Source organism: Loxodonta africana, chromosome 6 (assembly GCF_030014295.1).
Source record: "Loxodonta africana isolate mLoxAfr1 chromosome 6, mLoxAfr1.hap2, whole genome shotgun sequence".
Taxonomy (NCBI): domain Eukaryota; kingdom Metazoa; phylum Chordata; class Mammalia; order Proboscidea; family Elephantidae; genus Loxodonta; species Loxodonta africana.
Genome location: NC_087347.1, coordinates 128,943,145 through 128,961,888, shown reverse-complemented (window position 1 = coordinate 128,961,888; position 18,744 = coordinate 128,943,145). Strand labels below are relative to the sequence as shown.

The window sequence follows — 18,744 nt, the reverse complement described above, 5'->3', positions numbered from 1 at the left end:
ACACTTTGTACTTTGCTCTTGGGGCGTGTAGGACTAAGTCTAGTTATAGATCTGGAAGCAAAAATGAGCAGTAGGGGTGGTTCTGGGGACATTCACCAACGTTTTGTAAGGAATCTACCTCAGGCAATGCCCCACGCAATGTCTCAAAGACTCTAATTAGATGGAGGTGGAAAGGATAATGATTTTACTGGGGAGGGTGGTTTAGCAATATTGGAGTAATCTCAGATAGGTGTGAAAGGGCTGGTTTGGTTAGCAGGAGTGATTCAACAGAATTTAGGGGCTCCATATCCCTAGCTTCCTGGTTATATGCCCATATGTCCCCATCCCAAGTTTCATGATCCCATTTCTTCTCAATTATTGCTCTTACTTTAACTTCAGACACCATTTGAAGTTGGAAACTTAAATGGTGTTATAATTCAGCCTCTTGTAGCAAGAGATCCTGGGTCTGATGTTCTGCAGTGTCAGCTTTGTTACTCTAAGAAATAAGGCTTTCATAGCAAAAAGATGGAAGCAACCAAGGATGCCCATCAAAGGATGAATGGATAAATAAATTATGGTATATTCACGCAATGAAATATGACACATCCGTAAAGAACAATGATGAATCTGTGAAACATTTCATAACACGGAGAAATGTGGAAGGCGCTATGCTGAAATTAGTGAGTTGCAAAAGGACAAATATTGTATGAGACCACTACTAAGAACTTAAGAAATAGTTTAAACACAGAAGAAAATATTCTTTGATGGTTATGAGGGTGGGAAGGGAGAGAGGGAGAGGGGTATTCACTAATTAGATAGTAGACGAGAACTATTTTAGGTGAAGGTAAAAACAACACACAATACAGGAGAGGTCAGCACAACTGGACTAAACCAAAAGCAGTTTCCTGAATAAACCAAATGCTTCGAAGGTCAGAATAGCAGGGGTAGGGGTCTGGGGATCATGGTTTCAGGGGACATCTAAGTCAACAGGCATAATAAAGCGTATCAAGAAAACATTCTGCATCCCACTTTGGTGAATGGCGTCTGGGGTCTTAAACGCTGCCAAGCGGCCACCTGAGATGCATGTATTGGTCTCAACCCACCTGGAGCAAAGGAGAAGAATACCAAAGACACAGGTAATTATGAGCCCAAGAAACAGAAACACAGGACCACATAAATCAGAGACTACATCAGCCCGAGACCAGAAAAACTAGATGGTGCCCGGCTACAACCCATGACTGCCCTGACAGGGAACACAACAGAAAATTCCTGATGGAGCAGGAGAGCAGTCGGATGCAGACCTCAGATTCTCATAAAAAGATCTGACTTAATGGTCTGACTGAGACTAGAAGGACTCCGGAGTTCATGATCCTCAGACCTTCTGTTAGCCCAAGACTGGAACCATTCCCAAAGCCAACTCTTTAGACAGGGATTGGACTGGAGTATAAGATAGAAAATGATACTGGTAAGGAGTGAGCTTCTTGGTTCAAGTAGACACATGAGACTATGTGGGCAGCTCCTGTCTGGTGGGGAGATGAGAAGGCAGAGGGGGACAGAAGCTGGCTGAATGGACACGGGGAATACAGGGTGGAGAAGAATGTGCTGTCTCATTAGGGGGAGAGCAGCTAGGAGTACTTAGCAACATACATATAAATTTTTGTATGAGAGACTGACTTGATTTGTAAACTTTCGCTGAAAGCACAATAAAAAGAAGAAAAGGAAATAAGGCTTTCTTTCAGAGCACAAGTGGTAACTTTCAGGCCTTTATGTAGCCCTTGAGCTGTGACTCTGAAGCTCAGTCACCACTCTGTCTATAGATAGCTGGACCAACCAACCAGCCTCCCTATACTTCTGTTTGACAGAAATGTTGAAAGTATCAAATACACAATCACCCAAAATCTTATTTCTCACAAATATTTGATCCAATGGTGAGGGTATTTCATGTTTCTACTGCCACCTCAGCCATCGATTAGCAGTGCCCTCTTCACTACTGGAATTAGTCATTAGTGCCTTTAAGACTACCCAGGCTTGAGAACCAATTCAGAAAACTTATTCTCAAGGTTTTGTTCTTCTAGAATCACTCTTGGTACCAAATGTCTTAGTCTGGGTTCTCTAGAGGAGCAAAACCGGTGACACGTAGATACATACATACAGAGAGATTTACTTCAGTGAAACGGCTCACACAATTGTGAGAAAATGTTCACGTCAATTGTTGGGGCTGGCAAGTCCCAAATCCGAGGGTTAGACGAGAGGCTGACGATCTCCGCTGGCTTGTGCGGTTGCAGGGGCTGATGAACCCAAAACCTGTAGGTGAGCCGACAGGCTAGCCGCCTTTGTTGACTTACAGGGTTGTGGGGGTTGGTGAATCCAAAATCTGCAGCTCAGGTGACAGGCTGGAGGCTCCTGCTGGCTTACGTCCCAGGAATCAGGGTCTGACACTGAGAAGACGGCAGGATCAGAAGGAGAGCGAGCTTTACAGGAACATTCGTTTATATCACGGATGCAGGCCACACACCCGTAAGAAAACTCCTCTTCCCACTGATTGGCAGTTCACATCAGATCATGAAATGGGAGATGATACAGTGCCAGCCAACCCACTGAGAATTATAGCCTAGCCAAACTGACAACATACCATCAACCATCACAGCTCCCCATCCCTGTGAAAAACTCTGGTGAACCAATCTCAATGGTTAAGGATTCCTTTAGCCTAGGTAACACAGGCCTAAGTTGCCTAACCCAAGGAAGGCCAAATGTACGCATTCTGTCTTTTCACCCCATCCCACACCAGATGAAGGAGTTCACCATCCCAATAGGAGGAAGGTGATCTCAAGTGTGCTATAGTGTTGGTCCCAAAGACATGGCAAGAACTGGCAGACTTCCTGTCTCCATCTGTTCAGGGCAGGGCAGAGAAGAGCCCCAGGCCCAAACTGTTCACAAGTGTCGTAAGGCAGGATGGCCAGGTCTTGTCTCCAGAGGCAGTAGACTGAAACAATCTTACTGTCACACAAGGGCTAGCTAGAAGGGAGATAGCTGGGCTTGTCCTCTACGGGAGCAAGCCTGGCTACCTTACCACTGTAGAAGAAGGAAGAGGATCTATACACCTGAAAGTCCCACCCCAGACCTGAGACCTTAATTGCCCTAGAGTTTGATCAATTTATATTCACACCTGGACATAACAGAGTCTGATACTGAGGATAATCAAAAGCTGACAGACTTTGGCACTGTGAGATCTTTAAAATGCTGGGTCAAACGGAACTCTTCATGCAGAATAACAAAGCTATTAACAGAGTAGACTCTCATCAATGTGCGAGCAACTATAGTAGTGATACTACACAGCACTGATAGACTTGATAATAAAAAGGTACAAACTGCTCATGTACAAAAACCTCTTTGAGTCCTTTATTGATTTTGGAGATGTGTGGTACGTACAATTAACAGCATCACACCAGCTACGAAGTACAGATATCCAAAAGTGTACTTCAGAACCAGGATCTCAGAGCAGCTTACGGTGCTGCCTGCTCTGAACGTCAACACCCAGGTCTGACACACACAGGACAGACACTCTAACAATTTCACTCTGAAATAGTTCTTTAAAAAAATGACAAGAACTAATAGTTCAAACCCCTTAGAATGTGAGATACGGCAGCTCTTTTGGTGCTGGGGCACTGCTGTCAAAGGCCAGCTCAGGCATTGGAAGGTAAGACAGAATAAGAACCAACCATGGTGAGGGGAAGAGGTTTTATTTTCAGTGTAGAGAGATACCAGATGGTCCAAGTGGATATGTTCAGTCCAGGCTCAGTGTGGGTCCTGCAGGAATCCACCAGATAAATATAGTTTATAAACCAGAGGCTGAAAAATGCCAGCCAGCCATTTGTGTCACTGATTCCAACTGGCAGACACTGACACATCAGGAGTCATTAATGATCGCAGAGCAAGTTTGAAAGGGAAACATGTGAAAGCAAGAAGTGGGCTCACGGTGCCAGCTGGCTCTGATCCTTCCTGCCACTGGGTGCCATAGGTCCCTCTGCTTTCACATGTGAGTTAAGGAAGGCTTCCTTTATTTCAATGTTCCACTTTGAAAATAGCCAACCCCCCCACCCCACCCCTACCATCATTATTCATAAATTCTGTTTCCAAAGTCCTGATTCTCCTGGGCCTAGACTTTTTCCTTCCGCTTCAATTTGGACACTTTCTTAACAGTTCCGTTCTTGTTTAGCAGCTTCAGGACACGGTCCTTATGATCTAACACTTTAAGCATGGAGTCTCTGGCCTCACTGATTTGATCCATCACCAGTTTACACCTCTGCATATTTCCCTGTAACAAAGACAGGACAGCATCCGTCAGTAACCATGAGGACAATATGTTTCAAAGAATTTCTCACCAATCGGGCTGATGCCGTTTTGAGGGTTTCACATAGAAAAAAGGTCTTAATGTTTCTTGGTAATGCAGGCTGAAGTAATGGCTTTTATGAAGGTTATGAGTGGATGGGGGAGAAAATAAGACTTTACAGTGAACAACTCCACAGACGGGCCGCTCAGTCATTAAGGGGCTCACACGAACCTGTATCAGCTCGTTTATTCGGTGCAGATCGTCGTCAGTTGCCGCTTTTTTCTTTGGGATAATCCCTTCCTGTAAGTTGGTGAGTCTTTCATAAACATCATGCTCTAGATTCGTCTGCAACATATAAAAGACACTGTGGCCTCAGAGAAATTTTTCTGTTCATCTGAGGCAAAGTGTAATTCTGTAATGAACCTGCCTTGAATTAGCTTTGTAAACTGGAAACTGACTAATACTGATTTACACATAATTTGCCAAAGTCAAGCGTCTATTTTTAAGGATAGCTTTTAAACACTGTCCTGAATTCACAATTCCTCTAAAAAGCACACCTATATAACTGACATAAAAATTTGTTTTTCTGCTAAGTAGAAAAACTAACCAAGGCATATGTATTTTAGACGCTCATAACAGAAAATGTTTTTCAGATCACTGTTACTCCAAAGATGGGAAAACTCTGAAGCTATTCCATATATTTTGGTCCTGGGTACCAGAACTAAGACATATTTAAGTTACAAGCATTATGTAGCACACACAAAAATTCTACCATGACTCATGTTAATTTGGAATGCTTCAGAAATTACTCGAAAACTCAGATGTCTCCAGCAACTTTTCTTCTCTTCACATGATCTCAGTTGCTAGAACTTGACCTACCAGCTGTAGTAACTGGGCGGCACAGAGGTGGACCTTCCAGCCTTGAGCACGACAGGATACTCCTTTTTGATTAGCTATTTCCTGCAGCATAGCTTTTTTCTCCTCTGGAACCATAAAAAATACATAAATTTTTACAAAGCTAAAGTCATCGCCTAAATGGTCATATTTTATCAAGATTTCTTTACCTAAACATCCCTGAATAAATCCCCTGAATTTAAGTCATTAAGATAGCAGTCAAGACATATTCTGCTAAATCTGTGAGTTAAAAAGAGAGTAAGTTCATATTTTACAAAAGGGGAAACAGTCTTTATGAGCTGGACCCTTGCTCAACGGTGCAAGTGCTCAATGTGTGATGGTTACAAGCATGTAGAGGGTTGGGCATAATGACTCATAACAGCATTATTCATGAAAGTCCAAAAATGGCAACAACCCAAATGTCCACCAAGTGTCAAATGAACAAGCAAAATGTGATATGTTCATACAATGGAATGTTATTTGGCAATAAAAAGGAATAAAGCACTAATACAAGCTATACCATGGAAGAACCTAGAAAACATTATGCTCAGTGAAAGAACCCAGAAACAACAGGTTGTATGTTGTTATGATTCCATTTATTATGAAACTTCCAGAAGAGGCAAATCCATAGAGACAGAAAGTAGATTAGTGGTGTGAGGAGCTGGGGAGGCTGGGAAACTGGGGTGAGGGGTGAAGGGTGCTAGGTTTCCTACTGGAGTGATGAAATGTTCTAAAACTGATGTGGCAGTGGGGGCACCACTCTAAATACACTAAAAACCACTGAAGATGTTTTAAATAGGTAAATTGTACGATATGTGAATTGTATCTCAACAAAGCTGCTACTATAAATATATACACTACAGAGAGGTTCTGTGTACCCTTCACCTGATTCCCCCAATGACCATAATTATAGCACAGTATCAAAACTAGGAAAGTGGCACTGATATGAAGTGTATCATTCTGTCACTTTATCACTTGTAGATTTATGTAACCAGCACAGCAAAACCTCCCTCGTGCTACCCCTTTATAGTCACACCCCCCATCCCCATCATCCCTAAGCCCTGGCAACGGCTAATCTGTTCTTCATCTCTATGATTCTGTTATTTCAAGAATGTTCTATACATAAATGGAACCATACAGTACGTGTCCTTTTGAGAATGGCTTTTATTCATTCAGCATAATGCTCTGAAGACTGATCCAACTTGTTGTATGTATCAGTACCAGACCCAAAAACCCAGGGCTGTCGAGTCGATTCCGACTCATAGCAACCCCACAGGACAGAGTAGAACTGGCCAACAGAGTTTCCAAGGACAGCCTGGCGGATTCGAACTGCTGACCTTTTGGTTAGTAGCTGTAGCACTTAACCACCAGGATTTCATATAGTCCTTTCCTTTTTATTGTGGAGAAGTATTCCATGGTATGGATGTACCACAGTTGGTTTAACCATCTGCCTACCAAGAGACACTTTGTTTCCAGCTTTTGGCCATTAACAAAAAAGCTGCTATAAATAATTGTGTACAGGTTTTTGCATGGGCATTAAGATTTAATTTATCTGGGACAAATGTCCAGGAGTACAACTGCTAGATCCTATGGTAAATATGTTTAGTTTTTGAAAGACTGCCTAATTATTTTCCAGAGAGGCTGTAGAACTTTACAGTCCTGTCAGCAATGCATGAGAAGAGATCCTTTTTTCTGCATCCTTGCTGATAAGTGTACAGCTCACTGTATTTTAATTTGCATTTCCCTGGTGCTAGTGACCACCAAACCAAACCCATTGTTGCTCAGTCAATTGTGACTCATGTAATAATCAAATAATCTGAGGAGCTAGACTATATGAAGAATACGGCATCAGGACTGGAGGAAGACTCATTAACAATCTGTGATATGCAGATGACACAACCTTGCTTGATGAACGTGAAGAGGCCTTGAAGCATTTACTGATGAAGATCAAAGACTACGGCCTTCACTATGGATTACTCCTCAGTATTAAGAAAACAAAAAACCCTCACAACTGGACCAATAAACAACATCATGATAAACAGAGACAAGATTGAAGTTATCAAGGATTTCATTTTACTTGAATCCATAATCAACACCCATGGAAAAAGCGGTCAAGAAATCAAATGACATATTGCGTTGGGCAAATCTACTGCAAAAGGCCTCTTTGAAGTGTTAAAAAGCAAAGATGTCACTTTGAGGACTAAAGTGGACAATGAATAAGGACAGAAAGAAGAAGAATGGATGCACTTGAATTAAGGTGTTGGTGAAGAATATTGAATATAGGATGGACTGTCAGAAGAATGAACACATCCGTCTTGGAAAACGTACAGCCAGAATGCTCTTTAGAAGCGAGGACAGTGAGACTTCATCTCATGTGCTTTGGATATGTTATCAGGAAGGATCAGTCCCTGGAGAAGGACATCATACTTGGTAGAGTAGAGGGTCAATGAAAAAGAGTTCAACCTTCAATGAGATGGACTGACAGTGACTGCAACAACTGGGCTGAAACATAGCAACAATTGTGAGGATGGCGCAGGACCGAGCAGTGCTTCGTTCCGTCGTACATAAGGTCACTGAGTCGGAACCACTCAACAGCACCTAACAAATAACAACAGTGACCACCATCTGGCTGTCAGTTTTTGTTCTGGTATATATAAGGCAACCATCAGTCAGAGTCAACTCAATGAGTCAACAGTAGCCATCTAATGCTAGCGGTGTTAAACATTTTTAAATAATTGATTTTATTTTTGGTGCAGCTTTAGATTTACAGAAAAGTTGAGAAGACGGTAGAATCCTCATATACCCCTTCACATACTTTTCTCTATTATTAACAGCTTACATTAGTAATACTGTAGTTGTTACAATTAATGAACCAATACTGATGTACTACTGTTACAGATTGAATTGTGTCCCCCTCAAAATATGTGTTGTAAATATACTACTACCCCTCATAGGAGAGAGTAGAACTGCTGACCTTTCATTTGCAGCCGAGCACTTAACCACTGTGCCATTAGGGGTTCTACAGGGGTGCTATGAGTTGAAATGATGGCAATGGGTTTGGGTTTTTTTATTTTTTAAATAGGCCTGCCTAATCTTTGGCTGAGGAGCCCTGGGGGCACAGTGGTTAAGAATTTGGCTGCGAACCAAAACGTCAGCAGTTCAAATCTACCAGCTACTCCTTGGAAACCCTATGGGGCAGTTCTAACCTGCCCTATAGGGTTGCTAGGAGTCAGAATTGACTCGATGGCAATGGGTTATCTTTTGCTGAAGGGTGAACCTCAGGAGTCACTTTAGTACTGAGTTAAAAGGGTGTCTGTGGGCCATACTCTCGGGGTTTCTACAGTCTTTGTCAGACCAGTTAAGTCTGGTCTTTTTTTTTGTTTTGAGTTAGAATTTTGTTCTACATTTTTCTCCAGCTCTTGTCTGGGACGCTCTACTGTGATCCCTGTCAGAGCAGTTGGCAATGGTAGCCAGGTACCATCTCATTGTGCCGGACTCAGTCTGGTGGAAGATGTGGTAGTTGTGATCCATCAGACCTTTGGAGTAATCTTTCCCTCGTGTTTTTGGTTTTATTCATTCTCCCTTGCTCCAGACAGGGTAGGACCAGTAGATATTATCTTAGATGGCCGCTCACAAGCTTTTAAGACCTCAGATATTACTCACCAAAGTAGGATGTAGAACATTTTCTTTATAAACTATGTTACGCCAACTGAGCTAGATGTCCCTAGAATCATGTTCCCTAGTGCTCAGCCTAGTAACTCGGTCCGTCAGGGAGTTTGGATGGTTGCCTTGATCAAGTTGTGCTGACTTCCCCAGTATTGTGTACTGTCTTACCCTTCACCACTTATCTATTGTCTAGTTAGTGTCTCTCCTTCCCTACCCTCCCCTTCCCTTGTAACTATCAAAGATTGTTTCTTTCCAGGTATAAGCCTCTTCTTGAGTATTTATAATAGCGGTCTCATACAATATTTGTCCTTTGGCGACTAACATTTGCTCAGCATAATGCCCTCCAGATTCATCTACGTTGTGAGGTGTTTCCCAGGTTCATCATTGTTCTTTATCATTGCGTAGCATTCAATTGTGTGTACGTACCATAGTTTTTTATCCATTCATCCGCTGATGGGCACTTAAGTACTTTCCACCTTTTTGGTTGTGTGTGTGTGTGCGCGTGCCGTATTTTTGTATACCTGTGGTTATATCATCATCTGGGCAACGGGTTTTCTCTGTTGCGTTAATGAGACAGCACTAGTGCAGCATATGTCTGAATTCAATCTCTTCAGTTATGAAAGAGATCAAATAAGCAAGCCAGAAGCAGAGATGGGGAAGACAGATGCCAAGCCACATGATGATCACCCAGGAGCAAAAGCTCAAAAGAAACAAAGACCTTCCTCCAGGGTGGACACAGAAATTCTTCCCCTAGAGCTGGCACCCTGAATTCAGACTTCTAGCTTCTTAGCTGTGAGAAAATAAATTTGTTTGTTAAAGCCACTGACTTGTGGTATTTTCGTTACAGCAGCACTAGGTAACTATTAACTAAAAAAAAATTAACTGAAGTCCATAGTTATTCAGAATGACTTAGTTTTTATCTAATGTCTTTTTTTGTTCTAGGATCCCATATTCCATCTACTCATCATGTCTCTTAGGCTCTTCTAGGCTTCTCTCAGTTTCTCAGACTTTGTTTTTGATGGCCTGGACAGTTTTGAGAAGTACTAGTCAGGTATATTGTAGGGTGAACCTCCAATTTTAATCTGTCTGATGTTTTTCTCATGATTGGACTATGGTTATGGGTTTTATGGAGTAAAGTGCCATTTTCATCATATCATACCAAGGGAATGTACTATCAACACGATTCAACAGTTGATAATGAGCTTCATCACCTGGCTGAGGTGGTGTTTCTCGAGTTTCACCACTGTAAAGCTGCTCTTTCTTTCCCCCTTTCCATTCAGTGTACTCTTTGGAACAAACTCCCGATGCACAGCTACACTTCAGGAGTGGGTATTTTTTGCTTCCTTAAACATCTTTTCATGTGCTTACTGGCCATCTGTATGCCCTATTTGGTGAAATTTGTCTTCATGCCTCTGCCTATTTTATAACTGGACATTTTGTTTTTACTGTTGAGTTTTGAGAATTCTTTATACAGTCTACATAAGTTTTTTTTTTTATTAACTTTTATTGAGCGTCAAGTGAACGTTTACAAATCAAGTCAGACTGTCACATATAAGTTTATATACACCTTACTCCGTACTCCCACTTGCTCTCCCCCTAATGAGTCAGCCCTTCCAGTCTCTCCTTTCATGACAATTTTGCCAGCTTCCAACTCTCTCTATCCTCCCATCCCCTCTCCAGACAGGAGATGCCAACACAGTCTCAAGTGACCACTTGGTATAATTAGCTCACTCTTCATCAGCATCTCTTTCCCACCCACTGTCCAGTCCCTTTCATGTCTGATGAGTTGTCTTCGGGGATGGTTCCTATCCTGTGCCAACAGAAGGTATGGGGACCATGACTGCTGGGATTCCTCTAGTCTCAGTCAGACCATTACAAGTATGGTCTTTTTATGAGAATTTGGGGTCTGCATCCCACTGATCTCCTGTTCCCTCAGGAGTTCTCTGTTGTGCTGCCTGTCAGGGCAGTCATCGGTTGTGGCCGGGCACCAACTAGTTCTTCTGGTCTCAGGATGATGTAGGTCTCTCGTTCATGTGGCCCTTTTTGTCTCTTGGGCTCTTAGTTGTCTTGTGACCTTGGTGTTCTTCATTCTCCTTTGCTCCAAGTGGGTTGAGACCAATTGATGCATCTTAGATGGCCGCTTGTTAGCATTTAAGACCCCAGATGCCACATTTCAAAGTGGGATGCAGAATGTTTTCATAATAGAATTATTTTGCCACTTGACTTAGAAGTCCCCTTAAACCATGGTCCCCAAAAACCCACCCTTGCTCCGCTGACCTTTGCAGCATTCATTTTATCCCGGAAACTTCTTTGCTTTTGGTCCAGTCCAGTTGAGCTGACCTTCCATGTATTGAGTATTGTCCTTCCCTTCACCTAAAGTAGTTCTTATCTACTAACTAATCAATAAAAAACCCTCTCCCACCCTCCCTCCCTCCCCCCCTCGTAACCACAAAAGTATGTGTTCTTCTCAGTTTATACTATTTCTCAAGATCTTATAATAGTGGTCTTATACAATATTTGTCCTTTTGCCTCTGATTAATTTCGCTCAGCGTAATGCCTTCCAGGTTCCTCCATGTTATTAAATGTTTCACTGATTCGTCACTGTTCTTTATCGATGCGTAGTATTCCATTGTGTGAATACACCACAATTTAACCATTCATCTGTTGATGGACACCTTGGTTGCTTCCAGCTTTTTGCTATTGTGAACAGAGCTGCAATAAACATGGGTGTGCATATATCTGTTTGTGTGAAGGCTCTTATTTCTCTAGGGTATATTCCGAGGAGTGGGATTTCTGGGTTGTATCGTAGTTCTATTTCTAACTGTTTAAGATAACGCCAGATAGATTTCCAAAGTGGTTGTACCACTTTACATTCCCACCAGCAGTGTATAAGAGTTCCAATCTCTCCGCAGCCTCTCCAACATTTATTGTTTTGTGTTTTTTGTGTTTTTTATTGTTTGTTTTGTGCCAGCCTTGTTGGAGTGAGATGGAATCTCATCGTGGTTTTAATTTGCATTTCTCTAACGGCTAACGATCGAGAGCATTTTCTCATGTATCTGTTAGCTGCTTGAATATCTTCTTTAGTGAAGAGTGTGTTCATATCCTTTGCCCACTTCTTGATTGGGTTGTTTGTCTTTTTGTGGTTGAGTTTTGACAGAATCATATAGATTTTAGAGATCAGGCGCTGGTCGGAGATGTCATAGCTGAAAATTCTTTCCCAGTCTGTAGGTGGTCTTTTTACTCTTTTGGTGAAGTCTTTAGATGAGCATAGGTGTTTGATTTTTAGGAGCTCCCAGTTATCGGGTTTCTCTTCGTCATTTTTGGTAATGTTTTGTATTCTGTTTATGCCTTGTATTAGGGCTCCTAAGGTTGTCCCTATTTTTTCTTCCATGATCTTTATCGTTTTAGTCTTTATGTTTAGGTCTTTGATCCACCTGAAGTTAGTTTTGGTGCTTGGTGTGAGGTATGGGTCCTGTTTCATTTTTTTGCAAATGGATATCCAGTTATGCCAGCACCATTTGTTAAAAAGACTATCTTTTCCCCCAATTAACTGACACTGGTCCTTTGTCAAATATCAGCTGCTCATATGTGGATGGATTTATATCTGGGTTCTCCATTCTGTTCCACTGGTCTATGTGCCTGTTTTTGTACCAATACCAGGCTGTTTTGACTACTGTGGCTGTATAATAGGTTCTGAAATCAGGTAGAGTGAGGCCTCCCACTTTCTTCTTCTTTTTCAGTAATGCTTTGCTTATCCGAGGCTTCTTTCCCTTCCATATGAAGTTGGTGATTTGTTTCTCTATCACCTTAAAAAATGACATTGGCATTTGGATCGGAAGTACATTATGTATAAATGGCTTTTGGTAGAATAGACATTTTTACTATGTTAAGTCTTCCTATCCATGAGCAAGGTATGTTTTTCCACTTAAGTATGTCCTTTTGAATTTCTTGTAGTAGAGCTTTGTAGTTTTCTGTGTATAGGTCTTTTACATCCTTGGTAAGATTTATTCCTAAGTATTTTATCTTCTTGGGGGCTACTGTGAATGGTATTGATTTGGTTATTTCCTCTTCGATGTTCTTTTTGTTGATGTAGAGGAATCCAAGTGATTTTTGTATGTTTATCTTATAACCTGAGACTCTGCCAAACGCTTCTATTAGTTTCAGTAGTTTTCTGGTGGATTCGTTGGGGTTTTCTGTGTATAAGATCATGTCATATGCAAATAGAGATAATTTTACTTCCTCTTTGCCAATCTGGATGCCCTTTATTTCTTTGTCTAGCCTAATTGCTCTGGCTAGGACTTCTAGCACAATGTTGAATAAGAGCAGTGATAAAGGGCATCCTTGTCTGGTTCCCGTTCTCAAGAGAAATGCTTTCAGGTTCTCTCCATTTAGAGTGATGTTGGCTGTTGGCTTTGTATAGATGCCCTTTATTATGTTGAGGAATTTTCCTTCAATTACTATTTTGGTGAGAGTTTTTATCATAAATGGGTGTTGGACTGTGTCAAATGCCTTTTCTGCATCAACTGATACGATCATGTGGTTTTTGTCTTTTGTTTTATTTATGTGGTGGATTACATTAATGGTTTTTCTAATATTAAACCAGCCTTGCATACCTGGTATAAATCCCACTTGGTTGTGGTGAATTATTTTTTTGATATGTTGTTGAATTCTATTGGCTAGAATTTTGTTGAGGATTTTTGCATCTATGTTCATGAGGGATATAGGTCTGTAATTTTCTTTTTTTGTAATGTCTTTACCTGGTTTTGGTATCAGGGAGATGGTGGCTTCATAGAATGAGTTGGGTAGTATTCCGTCATTTTCTATGCTTTGAAGTACCTTTAGTAGTAGCGGTGCTAACTCTTCTCTGAAAGTTTGGTAGAACTCTGCAGTGAAGCCGTCCAGGCCAGGGCTTTTTGTTTTTGGGAGTTTTTTGATTACCGTTTCAATCTCTTTTTTTGTTATGGGTCTATTTAGTTGTTCTACTTCTGAATGTGTTAGTTTAGGTAGGTAGTGTTTTTCCAGGAATTCATCCATTTCTTCTAGGTTTGCAAATTTGTTAGAGTACAATTTTTTGTAATAATCTGATATGATTCTTTTAATTTCAGTTGGGTCTGTTGTGATGTGGCCCTTCTCGTTTCTTATTCGGGTTATTTGTTTCCTTTCCTGTATGTCTTTAGTCAGTCTAGCCAATGGTTTATCAATTTTGTTAATTTTTTCAAAGAACCAGCTTTTGGCTTTGTTAATTCTTTCAATTGTTTTTCTGTTCTCTAATTCATTTAGTTCAGCTCTAATTTTTATTATTTGTTTTCTTCTGGTGCCTGATGGATTCTTTTGTTGCTCACTTTCTATTTGTTCAAGTTGTAGGGACAGTTCTCTGATTTTGGCTCTTTCTTCTTTTTGTATGTGTGCATTTATCGATATAAATTGGCCTCTGAGCACTGCTTTTGCTCTGTCCCAGAGGTTTTGATAGGAAGTATTTTCATTCTCGTTGCATTCTATGAATTTCCTTATTCCCTCCTTGATGTCTTCTATAACCCAGTCTTTTTTCAGGAGGGTATTGTTCAGTTTCCAAGTATTTGATTTCTTTTCCCTAGTTTTTCTGTTACTGATTTCTAGTTTTATTGCCTTGTGGTCTGAGAAGATGCTTTGTAATATTTCGATGTTTTGGATTCTGCAAAGGTTTGTTTTATGACCTAATATGTGGTCTATTCTAGAGAATGTTCCATGTGCGCTAGAAAAAAAAGTACACTTTGCAGCAGTTGGGTGGAGAGTTCTGCATAAGTCAATGAGGTCAAGTTGGTTGACTGTTGTAATTAGGTCTTCCGTGTCTCTATTGAGCTTCTTACTGGATGTCCTGTCCGTCTCCAAAAGTGGTGTGTTCAAGTCTTCTACTGTAATTCTGGCGGTGTCTATCTGACTTTTCAGTTAAAATTTGATTTATATATCTTGCAGCCCTGTCATTGGGTGCATAAATATTTAATATGGTTATATCTTCCTGATCAATTGTCCCTCTTATCATTATGTAGTGTCCTTCTTTATCCTTTGTGGTGGATTTAAGTCTAAAGTCTATTTTGTCAGAAATTAATATTGCTACTCCTCTTCTTTTTTGCTTATTGTTTGCTTGATATATTTTTTTCCATCCTTTGAGTTTTAGTTTGTTTGTGTCTCTAAGTCTAAGGTGTGTCTCTTGTATGCAGCATACAGACGGATCGTGTTTCTTTATCCAGTCCCAGACTCTGTCTCTTTATTGGTGCATTTAGTCCATTTACATTCAGCGTAATTATAGATAAATGTTTAGTGTTGTCATTTTGATGCTTTTTTATGTGTGTTGTTGACAATTTCATTTTTCCACTTACTTTTTTGTGCTGAGACGTTTTTCTTAGTAAATTGTGAGATTCTCATTTTCACAGTGTTTGAGTCGTTACGTTTTTCTTGGTTTTTATCTTGAGTTATGGAGTTGTTATACCTCTTTGTGGTTACCTTAATATTTACCCCTATTTTTCTAAGTAAAAACCTAACTTGTATTGTCCTATATCGCCTTGTATCACTCTCCATATGGCAGTTCTATGCCACCTGTATTTAGTCCCTCTTTTTGATTATTGTGATCTTTTACATATTGACTTCAATGATTCCCTGTTATGAGCTTTTTTTTGTTTTTAATTAATCTTAATTTGTTTTTGTGATTTCCCTATTTGAGTTGATATCAGGATGTTCTGTTTTGTGACCTTGTGTTGTGCTGGTATCTGATATTATTGGTTTTCTGACCAAACAATATCCTTTCGTATTTCTTGTAGCTTTGGTTTGGTTTTTGCAAATTCTCTAAGCTTGAGTTTATCTGTAAATATCTTAATTTCGCCTACATATTTCAGAGAGAGTTTTGCTGGATATATGATCCTTGGCTGGCCGTTTTTCTCCTTCAGTGCTCTGTATATGTCATCCCATTGCCTTCTTGCCTGCATGGTTTCTGCTGAGTACTCTGAACTTATTCTTATTGATTCTCCCTTGAAGGAGACCTTTCTTTTCTCCCTGGCTGCTTTTAAAATTTTCTCTTTATCTTTGGTTTTGGCAAGTTTGATGATAATATGTCTTGGTGTTTTTCTTTTTGGATCAATCTTAAATGGGGTTCGATAAGCATCTTGGATAGATATCCTTTCGTCTTTCATGATATCAGGGAAGTTTTCTGTCAGCAGATCTTCAACTATTTTCTCTGTGTTTTCTGTCCTCCCTCCCTGTTCTGGGACTCCAATCACACGCAAGTTATCCTTCTTGATAGAGTCCCACATGATTCTTAGGGTTTCTTCATTTTTTTAAATTCTTTTATCTGATTTTTTCCACCTATGTTAGTGTTAATTCCCTGGTCCTCCAGATTTCCCAGTCTGCATTCTAATTGCTCGAGTCTGCTCCTCTGACTTCCTATTGCGTTGTCTAATTCTGTAATTTTATTGTTAATGTTTTGGATTTCTACATGCTCTCTATGGATTCTTGCAATTTTTCCACTATGTTCTTGAATAATCGTTTTGAGTTGTTCAACTGTTTTATCAGTGTGTTCCTTGGCTTTTTCTGCAGTTTGCCTTATTTCGTTTCTGAGGTCATCCCTGATGTCTTGGAGCATTCTGTAGATTAGTTTTTTATATTCTGTATGTGATAATTCCAGGATTGTATCTTCATCTGGGAAAGATTTTGATTCTTTTGTTTGGGGGGTTGGAGAAGCTGTCATGGTCTGCTTCTTTATGTGATTCGATATCGACTGCTGTCTCCGAGCCATCACTAAGATATAGTAGTGATTTATTCTATAATTGCTCACTGAGTCTTATCTTGTTTTGTTTCCTTTCAATATACGTGGATGGGCTACTAGATTCTGCTGTCTTGTTTGTTGTAGCCCCTGACTTACTTATGACCTATTACCAGCTGGTTTGGGCTGTTGCCAGATATATATGCCTGAGTCTATTCACTATTCTTGAGTAGAACCTGATTTTGGGTCAAGTGTGTGCTGCACCCTAACACCTATCTACCTCGAGAAGTAGTGGTGATAGTTGTGTGCACCAGATTCTATTAGCAGCTGGGGTTCACACTCCAGGGGGGGCAGGATGCTGACAGGCTTCCCCCAAGTGTCAGTGAGGTAGGTGTGTCTCTATTCCTATAGCACCTTGGTGGGAGGGCACTGCAGCTGTACCTTAGGCTCCCAATGCAAGTACCTCTACTGATTGGTAGGTGTCACCCTCCTTAGACCCCTAAGGCAGGAGGCTACGTGGTCTGGGGGGAGCTTCAGCCCTCAGTTCCCTGTTGTGGGTCAGTTAGGGCTCTGTTGAATAAGCAGAGATATCAGACTTGGGAAGCTTGTTTTTCCAGAAAATCTGCTAAAAAACAAATGCAGTCAGATCCCTATCAGAACTGCCTTTGGATTATAACCGGCACCTTGTTCCCTGTAAGGATGAAAGTCCGAGATTTGGATCATATATGCTTGGCTGTAGCTGGTTCTGTGTTTTTAGTCCAATTAGGGATGGATTTTTGGTCCCTGGGTTTTTTGTGGTTCCTTCTCTCAGGCCGGAAGAATGGGTTAGGAAAAGACCAAAAAAAAAAAAAAAAAAGGGAAAAGCAAAGCCACCGCGGAGCCGGAGCCGTTCTCCCTCTGGGTCAGGAAATTCCAATGTTAATGAAGCTGCCTGGGAAGGGTGGGGGAAGGTATAGAGGAACAGGAGAGTAGCACCGCAGAATACAGCCAAAGTTGCTTATCTTGCTTGGAATGACTATTTTATCTGAGATTCCCGAGGGGCATGTCACCTATGTGTGCTGGCTGTGGGGAGATTGCCCCCGAGGGTCTGACCCGCTGAAGCCGCGGTCAGATCCTCCACTGCCAGTCCAAAGCCCAGCGTCAAGGTTCCCCTGCTGGGACGCTGCACTCCCGGCTCCAAAATCAGTCGCTGCCTCCCGGGGACTTCTCGTCCCACCAGCCGCGTCGCCGCGCTGCTCCCGCGGACCGGCTGGGCCCCCTCCCGGGGTTAGTTCAGGGGAGTAGGGCTGTGCCCCGTGCTTGTGCCGTGACAGTGCCCAGTCCAAAGCCCAGCGCCAAGGTTCCCCGGCTGGGACGCTGCACTCCTGGCTCCAGAACCAGTCACTGCCTTCCGGGGACTTCTCCCACCAGCCGCATTGCCAAGCCACCCGCATGGACTGGCTGGGCCCCCTCCCGGGGTCAGTTCAGGGGGATAGGGCTGTGCCCCTTGTTTGCGCCGTCACAAGATTTTGTGTTCAGCTCCCCTGGGCCGAGACCTAAGGCTGGCGCCAAGGTTACCTGACTGGGACGCTGGTTCCAGGCTCCGAAAACAGTTGCTGCTTCCCCGTATTTGTTCGTTCTCCGTCTCTAAATCTGTGTTTGTTGTTCAGGGTTAGTAGATTGTTATGTATGTGATCGATTCACTTGTTTTTCCAAGTCTTTGTTGCAAGAGGGATCCGAGGTAGCATCTACCTAGTCCGCCATCTTCGCCCCGCCTCCGACTACTCTACATGAGTATTTTATTACATACGTGGTTTACGAATATCTTCTCTCAGCTTGCAACTTGTCTTTTCATCCTTTTCCTGGGTTTTCTTGAAGAGTAAAAGTTTTGATGAAGTCCAATTTACTGATATTTTCTTTTATGGACTGATTGTACTTTAGGTTTTCATCACGCCCTAGGTCTGAAGATTTACTTGTGTAAGTTTTATGTTCTACATTTAAGTTTATGCTCCATTTTGAGTTAATTTTTGTATACGGTGTGAGGTTTAGGTTGAGACTTGTTTTTTTGCCTATGGATGTCCAATCGCTCCAGTACCATTTGTTAAAAGGCTATCCTCCCTCCACTGAATTGCTTTTGCATCTGAGTCAAAAATCAGTTGAGCAC

General features: G+C 41.5%; 1 protein-coding gene across 11 annotated transcripts in view; it reads right to left on the bottom strand.

Moving 5' to 3' along the window:
- Nucleotides 1-3,703: 3,703 nt before the first annotated feature.
- SAP130 (Sin3A associated protein 130) overlaps nt 3,704-18,744 on the bottom strand; it is a 101,720-nt gene continuing 86,679 nt past the window's right edge. For all 11 annotated transcript variants that reach the window (XM_064287321.1, XM_064287326.1, XM_064287328.1 and 8 more), the window contains 3 exons: nt 5,189-5,292; nt 4,541-4,654; nt 3,704-4,294 (listed from right to left, as the gene is read on the bottom strand). In XM_064287321.1, coding sequence (XP_064143391.1) covers nt 4,136-4,294; nt 4,541-4,654; nt 5,189-5,292 — 377 coding nt within the window. In that variant the 3' untranslated portion in view covers nt 3,704-4,135. The remainder of the gene's footprint in view (nt 4,295-4,540; nt 4,655-5,188; nt 5,293-18,744) is intronic.